The sequence below is a fragment of the Panicum virgatum genome, chromosome 3K (genome assembly GCF_016808335.1).
Source record: "Panicum virgatum strain AP13 chromosome 3K, P.virgatum_v5, whole genome shotgun sequence".
In the NCBI taxonomy this organism is placed as follows: domain Eukaryota; kingdom Viridiplantae; phylum Streptophyta; class Magnoliopsida; order Poales; family Poaceae; genus Panicum; species Panicum virgatum.
The window spans coordinates 33,079,259-33,087,719 of NC_053138.1; the positions used below are offsets into that span (position 1 = coordinate 33,079,259).

General features: G+C 48.0%; 1 protein-coding gene across 1 annotated transcript; it reads right to left on the reverse strand.

The window, feature by feature from the left end:
* Positions 1 to 6,681: 6,681 nt before the first annotated feature.
* On the reverse strand, positions 6,682 to 7,794 carry LOC120700859 (ethylene-responsive transcription factor ABI4-like). The gene has a single exon (XM_039985068.1). It carries the CDS (start codon positions 7,792 to 7,794, stop codon positions 7,051 to 7,053), a length of 744 nt encoding a protein of 247 aa, XP_039841002.1. The 3' UTR covers positions 6,682 to 7,050.
* Positions 7,795 to 8,461: the final 667 nt, after the last annotated feature.

Sequence of the window (8,461 nt, forward strand, 5' to 3'; positions counted from 1 at the left end):
TTCGGGCGCGGCCGTTTGCGGTGGGTTTTGGGCGTGCGTTTTCGGTGGAGGGGGGGGTTTTGGGTTTGGCTTGGCGTACGTCGCCGTGGTGGCCGGGGAATGGCGAACCGCCAGCCGGGCTGGGTTCTCGGTCTCGGTCTCGGGACAGAGCGCGCGCGCGCTCCTGCCCGCCCGCCCCCGCACGCGTCACGTCGCGCGGGTTGGGTTGAGTTGGCCCGGCCGGCGTGGTGTCGCTGCGGCGGCGGTTCCAGCGTCGTTTTGCGCCTTTCCCACCGGCCGCCGTTGAGTTGGCCGCGCGCGCGCAGCGGCTGCTGGTGGTCACGCGAGGCGACCGGCGACGTCGTCGGTGCCGCGGTCGTTGCGTGTCAGACGAGATCGGTGCCGTTCCAGTGTCGTCTGTGCGTGCCAAAAGGTAAATAAATAAAAGAAAAGCAAAATGGATGCATGTCTGTGTTTCATTCATTCATTCAGTTGGGCTCTCCTGGTTCTTTTCTAAAAAGAAAAGTTGGGCTCCTGGTTCTTCTGCTCGGAGGTTATTTAGGAGCGAGCGAGACACCTGCGGCCCAAAAAATACGTGCGGGGGGTTGGTGCGGCGGCGAGCTGATCCCTAATCCGATCAGAACCGACCGGCTAGCTCGATAAGGGTTAGTTCTTGACCTGCCGCAACAGAAAAAGATAGTAAATATACTAATTAGACGACAGCGGCTCATTACGATTTTTGTTATTTATAAGCGCTTCTGCTTACATCTCAACTACTAAAATCGAGTACTTGTACTAAAAAAAAACTAAAATCGAGTACTTTGATCAATAAACAAATAAATAAGTCGAGTACCATTGATTTAGGACATGATATAGAAGAAGAAGCAGCTTCCATCATCTATCCCAACTAATTAACCAAATGGAATACCACTTTGGTTAATTATTTTTGTTAATATATATACTGGTTCCTCCAAAATATCCAATAACGTGGCAGTCGCGACATGACTTGCATTGGTGCCTGGTGGTGGTGATCCTATCCAATGTGGGTACAGAAAGGCATACTAGAAGAGACAGAAGGAGATCGAAACGAAAGTGAGGAGAAAGGGGCCGGGCCGGTGGCACGGCAGTGGGAAAAAGGCGCGCGACGCGCGCATATTTAGGAGTCGCGTCATGTCGTCTGTGCAGTGCTGGATGGTGTGCCGAATCGATGGACGGGCGGTGAGCGAGCAGAGCAGTCAGTCAGGCAGGCAGGCAAGAGACGGCGCGCGGCGGAGTGAGCTAGCTAGCTAGCTAGAGACGTACGACGGCCAATGCAAGCGAACAGCGACGCAGCGACCGACGGATCGGACGACGGCAGCCAGCAGCAGCAGCAGTTGGCGTAACGAACCACCCGCGATATGCATCATGTGGTGGCGACTGGCGACGCAATGCAGGCACGTCGACCTGGCACCAAACCGGAAAAGGCGCGCGGATCGGGAGCCCAACGTGCCAACCGCACGCGCAGAAAGCCGCAGATCTCGACTACTAGTAGATGCCAGAGGCAGATCGGCCGGCTAGAGGGGTACGGTTTCAGGTTCCGGCCAGGGCGGCATGATCGACGACCGTGCGTGCCGCTCGACCGGAACCTGTTCGCCCGAATTATAATTAATTTGGACCAACTCGATCGAGACACGCCACTGCACGCACGCAGCGGTTGGCTGACGTGCACCGCGGCACACAACCAAGCTCAGTGGCGAAGCCAGCCTGACAAGGTCAGACCTAGGGCGGAACAGAACCATTGAAACAGTGCAACGCGCCACGGAAGGCGCGCGTGCAGGCTCACTGGCCGCCGGTGCCCGGCGCTCCAGGCCTCCGGCCGCTCCGACGCAGCAGCGCAGGGCCGCTGCAGCCCACGGCGCCGGCCGCCTCAGCCCTCCGTCCACCGGCCGCCGCCCCACGCCCCCGCCGGCTGCCTCCATCTCCGTCCCCCAGTCGAGGCAGGCTGCCGGCGGCCAGGCGCGCGGCCGGCGGGAGGCGCCGCCGCCGAGGGCTGAGGCGGGCTGCGGGTGCGCCGCGCGCGCGGCCGGTGGGAGGTGCTGCCGCCGAGGGCCGCCCGAGGCGGCCTGCGGTGGTGCACGAGACAACCGGACGGGGCGATGGGGCGACGGCCGGACGGCCGGATGGGGCGACGGCCGACGGGCGGCCGGGCGGCGGGCGCAATGGCCAGAGGATGAGGCGACGAGCTGCGGCAGGCGCAGGCGGGCGTTTGCCGGGGGTGCGGTCGCGTCGCGCGGCTGGCTTGGGCTGCTGGCCAAGCAGCCACCAAATCCCACGCAAACCCTAGGCTACGCTGGGCTGAAGCCTGAAGCGTCCCGCAGCCCAATACTCGGCCCACGAGCCACCAAGTCTCGGCCCAGTACGCGGTTGCCTGTCTTCCTCTCAAATTTCAGCGTCGTCCTCGCGTCTGGCAATCGCCGCCGCGATTTGCTCCCTTCCCGGTGGCATAGAGAACTGAGGTCTGAGGATATCCTCTACTGCTCGGCCAAAGGGACCTAGGGCGGCCGCCCGGGCTCGCCCTAATGGTGGCTCCGCCCCTGACCAAGCTGCAGCCTGCAGACAGCCTCGGCGTAATCGATCCACAAGCCGGGCTCGAGCTAGCTGTTCCGTTCCGTTCCGCTTCGCCTGCACACACGACACGACGAGGGAACGGAAGAAAGCTGGCTCAGCGATGAGTTCTGGACGGACCCACCAACACTGAAAGGCAAAGGCCGGCGGGGCCTGTCCTTCTTCCCATCCTGGGCCGAGTCGATCCGGTCCGAGCCCTCCTCTCCTGACCACGTAGTTGAATGTGGGTCATGGGCCCGGCCCACGCATATATATTCCCAACAGGCCAGGCCAGGCCACCCACTTCTCTCAACTGAAGTAAAAATTACTCTAAAAAAAAACTGAAGTAAAATTTAATGCTCATACTATCAAAAAAAAATAATGCTCATTGAATCATGCATGTCGAGTTATAGATTTGTCTAGATACACCTAGATAAATACTCCCTTCATCCAATTTTGATAGATATATTTTAAAAACTCAAATATTAAAAAATAATAGCTATATTTACTATCGGCATGAGTTATGGCAACAAATAGCACTAGTAACAAGGAGCTTCCGGTTAAAACATTGGAGAACCAATAAAAAGTCAGTGTTGCATTTATTAGATTGATAAGCACACTTGAAGTTCTGGTCATTGTGACATATGCAAATATATCTATCAAAACTGTATGGAGGGAGTATATAGATAAATGTAGACAAATCTATAAATCAGGCATGCATAATTCAATGAGCATGCAATTTTTATTGTAGATCAAGAATGTAATAATTAGCCCATCACAAAAATTTCACCATAATTTGATCACAAAATTGTTGCTATGAATTAATTACAAAATAATATATATCTAAATCTACATAAAAAAGTTTGAACTAAAGTATGGCATATAATATATTCACTGCATAGTTCTACTCACGTGGAATCCAAAAAAAAAATTGAATTTTCCGTTTTATGATTTCTTTGTTATTTACTACATTTTTTTGAAGGTTTACCTAGACAAATCTCAACTCAGGCATGCATTATCCAATGAGCATGAAAATTTTTACGTCTCAAGAATGTAATGGTTAGAACACCATAAAATTTTCACCATAATTGGACCAAATTGTAGCTATAAATTAATTATAGAAGAGTATATATTTGAATCTACAGAAAAAAAATTATGTACTAAAGTATATCGTATAATATGTTCACTGCATAGATCTAGTCATGTGGAGTTCAACAAAATCAGATTTTCTATTTTATAATTTTTATATACTTTACTGTAATTTTTTAAATATTCAGCCTAATAAATATAAAAGAAAAGCAGGAAAACCAGCCAAAGAGGAAACACAAACGGTATTGTGAGTTTGAGGAGTCCAAACGGATAGTTTTGTGGTTTAGGGAGGAATCGCGGACTCGTCTCATAGTCCAGGGAAGTAAAAAAGATTTTCTCCTTTAATTTCTTAAGAAATGTTGCTGGTTGGTGGTTACGTTTGCTCGTGTCCTGGCCGTATATACCCATTCTTTTTTATAAAAGAGTATATACTCATTCTCATGCGTAGTTTTGTAAGTACTGCGACCTCGTGCAACTGAGCAGTACTTCCTAGTTTTAAATTATAGATCATTTGACTTTTCTGACACAAAATTTGACCACTTCTCTTATTTTAAAAAATGCAAACATATTCATATTTAAGTTATTTTTGAAGAACTTTGATAAAAAGATCACAATAAAAGAAGTGATATTTTGAACAAATTTTTAAATAAGACAAGTAGTCAATCTTGAGGTTAAAAAAGTCAAAAACCTATATTTTGGAATAGAGGGGGTACTAGTGTTATTCAATTTCCACACCGCTGCTTTTAATCTCTGAATAGTGATTTGCTGGCTGGTTAGACAGATTTTAGGGGCGCTTTAATAATTAGTTGCCATTTAATCAGTACTCCCTCGGTCACAAATTATTAGTCGTTTTGATTTCTCTAGATGCATAGATTTTACTATGCACCTAGATATTTATTATATCTAAATTCATTGCAAATATCTATGTATATAGAAAAATCAAAACGACTAATGATTTGGAACTTAGGGAGTACTTATTATTTATTAGTTATTAGTCATTTGACTGTAACTAGATGCTCTGCCGGCCATTCCACTATGTAAGAAATGACCTATAGTGACGTGCACAAAGGTGACACGTTGTTGTTGTTGTTGTATGTCCCGTTTGTTATATAGGTGACGCACGAAGATGATGCACGTCACCTTCGACCACTTGGGGGCCTCTCTAAAATATTGTCTGTCACCTTTGTGATGATATATGTGACGTGTAACATCAATGCGCGTCACCTTTGTGACTTTTATTAATATTTGAATATGCGATTTTAAAAAAAGTTAAAACGGTCTCATATTAAAAAAATGGTCTATATAAAAGTTGTAGGTCTCAACTAGATCTACAACTTTGTAGTTGAAATTTTTTCAGTTGAGGTTGTTTTGGCACACAAATACATAAGTTAAATTTTGAATTTGAAATTTTCAAAATTTTCAAATGACATCAGATGAAGAAAAGTATATATGAAAGTTGTAGATCGCGGCAAGATCTACAACTTTGTAGTTGAAAAGATTTTCATTTGAGATTGTTGTAGCTGTGAAAAGGTAAGACATTTGAAAGTGATGATAAAAGAAAAATATCTCATTTTTGGTGACATGTGATGGTGTAACCTAGTGGTATGGAAGGGTACGCGCGATGATGAGGTTGTGAGTTTGAATCCTAGCAATGCTGAAAAAATCGCGTGACTTGCGGCTTGAGACGCGAGCGCGGTGGGAAACAGAAAATATTTTTTTAATTTTTATTCACGCTGTAAATATTTATTTTAACACAAAAAAGAATGATGTCCGTCACCTATGCCCGTCACTAGACCTTTTTTTTTACATAGTGTTCCCTCCATCTCAAAATACAAGGAATTCTCAGCTTCTTTTTGATATCTACCACATTTTATTCTTCTGTTGATTGCAATGCCTACACAAACCCTCTCCGATCCGTCACTTGGTCTTTAGATAGCTGATAATGCATGCTGTTCATTTCTTTTTGCTACACCAAAAATGACACAATTGATCTCTATTTCCTGAATACAATACACACAAGCAAGCAGTTGCATGCACACGTACTCGACACTACATCATGGAAACCTCGGATCGGAGAGACTAGTAGTGTAGGCTGTAAATAAAGTCCTTCCACCATAAGAAACCTAACCAATGGCAACTTGGTAAAAAAAAAGTATGCCACAAACTAGATTCCACAAATTATGTAAATTCTCACGACTCAACTTAATGAGATCCCACAAATTAAGCAGTAATATCCGTCTGTGTTGGGAATAAAGATCCAGCGGTTATTGTGTAGAGCATGCATCTCCCTTATTATTAGCTTGGAGCCTTGGACCACCGTGACCCTGGCTGCTATTTTTCGCATTCCTTGAATTAAACGGGACAAATTCTACCCAAACAGAAGATGAAACAAAGAATGGCGAGTTTTATGATACTCAAGCGAAATGTCACGAAAACAATTTCAGGAAAAGGCTGAGGTGTTTTTTTTTAAGAAGAAAGTATCGTCGATATGCAAAACAAGATGAAGAGGTACTTTCAGAGGTTTGAGGTTTAGGCATCATCAAGATCTGAATCAATGATAGTTGATTCATGTTCCGTTTTTCTTATCTAACGACATAAAATTCATATATATGTTAGTCAAATCCAACAAAACTATCACATTGACAGACTATTCAGACTATTCTTTAATTTTATCAAATTTCCATGCAGCAACTTTGGAAAAAAAGGAACCAATGTCCATAAAACTCTCCACAAAAGGGAAATGAGGCTACATCTACTCCAAAATTTAATGAACAAACCAAAGCAATTAAATATATCTCAGACAAAAAGTCTTTCATTGCTTAAATGCCTAAATTACACTACTACTATACACCCTTTCTAAATTATGTGATGCAATCAGTGATTCAGATCGTTGTTGATCCATGACGCCATAACTTGCATGCGCAATGGCTACAACCAGAACTCTGGACTAGAACCAAGGAATCTGGATTTCGTAGTTCGTTCACTATTTCAAAAGGAGACAACTGATGATAGACAAGGACGAAAAGAGAGAAAATGTTGCATCTCTGATATTTATATATGCCACCACACGAATATATAGTTTGCATCCAATGCATGATGGATCCATGCAAGGAACAGGCATGATTCAAATGGAATCTTAAATCAGCAGCAGGGAACCCTAAATAATCCCTCCCAGCAATACCACCTCACATTACTATACCGCAACCAAACCCCCACAGGGGAAAAAAAGAAGAATGAGAGAGAAAAAGCTAAAGATAATTTGGTGCAAAGGAATCAGAAACCCTAGCTAGTAAGCCTATATATCTACCTTGCTTGCTTGCTCCCAAACACATGCATGCATGGGCATGAGCAGCCGCCATGGCCGCCCCTCTCTGAAGCCTTCAATTCAAGTGCTGTTCATCACTTGAGGAAGACATCAAACCAGAAGAAGGGCTCGGGCTCGTCCCAGAGCAGCGCCGCCGCGTAGTCCTCCTCCTCGCCGCCGTTGTACTCCCAGCCCGCCTCCTCCGGTGTGCCCACCTGCGGCGGCTCCAGTGGTGACGTAGAGGAGCCCACCGCGGGCGCGACCGCCGGCTCCTGCGGTTCCACCCGTGGCGGCACCGTGGTTGTGACCGTGGACGCAGTGGCCATGCTGGCGTAGTACAGCGGAGGAGTCGGCTGCTGCAGCGGCGGCGGCAGCAGGTGATACTGGAACTGGTGGTGGTGGAAGGCCGGGGCCGCAGGGGCACCGGCGCCGGAGTGCTGGTGCGGCGCCGGGCGCGGCAGGAGCGGCCGGAGCGCGGGCGGCGCGGAGGCGGAGGCCGAGGAGTGCGGGTGGGAGCGCGGCGCGGCGAGCGACGGCGGCGGCGGGGAGGTGAGGTTGAGGTGCGCGCGCGGGCCGTAGAGGAGGAGCGCGGCGCGGTCGTAGGCGCGCGCGGCGTCCTCGGCGGTGGCGAAGGTGCCGAGCCACTTGCGGGAGCGCTTCCGGGGCTCCCGGATCTCCGCCACCCACTTGCCCCAGCTCCGCTGGCGCACGCCGCGGTAGCGGAACTTGCCGTTCTCCGGGCCGCCCTTGGGCGCCTTGCCCTTCTTCCTGCCGTCGACGTCGCCGGCGCTGCCTTGCGCTACCTCGGCCGCGGCTGGGGGGGAGTTGCTGGGTTCCATGGGCGCAGGCAGCGGCGCTGGTATAAGAGGGGGGAGATGGGGATGGGGAAGAGAGAGAGAGGAAGAGGGTGGTGGCGCTGTGGCGTTGCTTTGGGGCGAGAGCGCTAGGGATGGAGACCGAGGTGGATGTGCTTGGCGGAGAGGGGCGGTGGTCAAATATAAAGAAGGGAGAGAGAGAGATGGATGAGTATGGTGAGTAAAAAACTTGGGTTTTCACTGTGCCCAGTCGAGAGACCATGCATGCATACTGTAAATATTTGGAGCAGCAGCAGAGCACAGGTAGATGGAGCAATTGCCTTGTTGGGTGTGTTTAGATCCAAAAATCCCTTAAAATCCAAATTTTTCATCACATCGAAATATTAAATATAACAAATAATTCATGCATGGAGTACTAAATGTAGGTAAATAAAAAAACTAATTGCATAGTTTTGATGTACGTTGCGAGACGAATCTTTTGAGCCTAGTTAGGTTATGGTAGGACAATATTTACCATAAACAAACGAAAAGTGCTATAGTGTACTAAATTATCCGAAGTGATTTTTTCTCCCACTCTTCGAGGGATCTTAACACAGCCGTTGCATTGCGTTGCTTGCTGGCTTGTGTCCAGGCGTGCAGTGCAGTGCAGCGTTGCATCATGCGCATGTATGCAGTGCATCATCTATCTGCT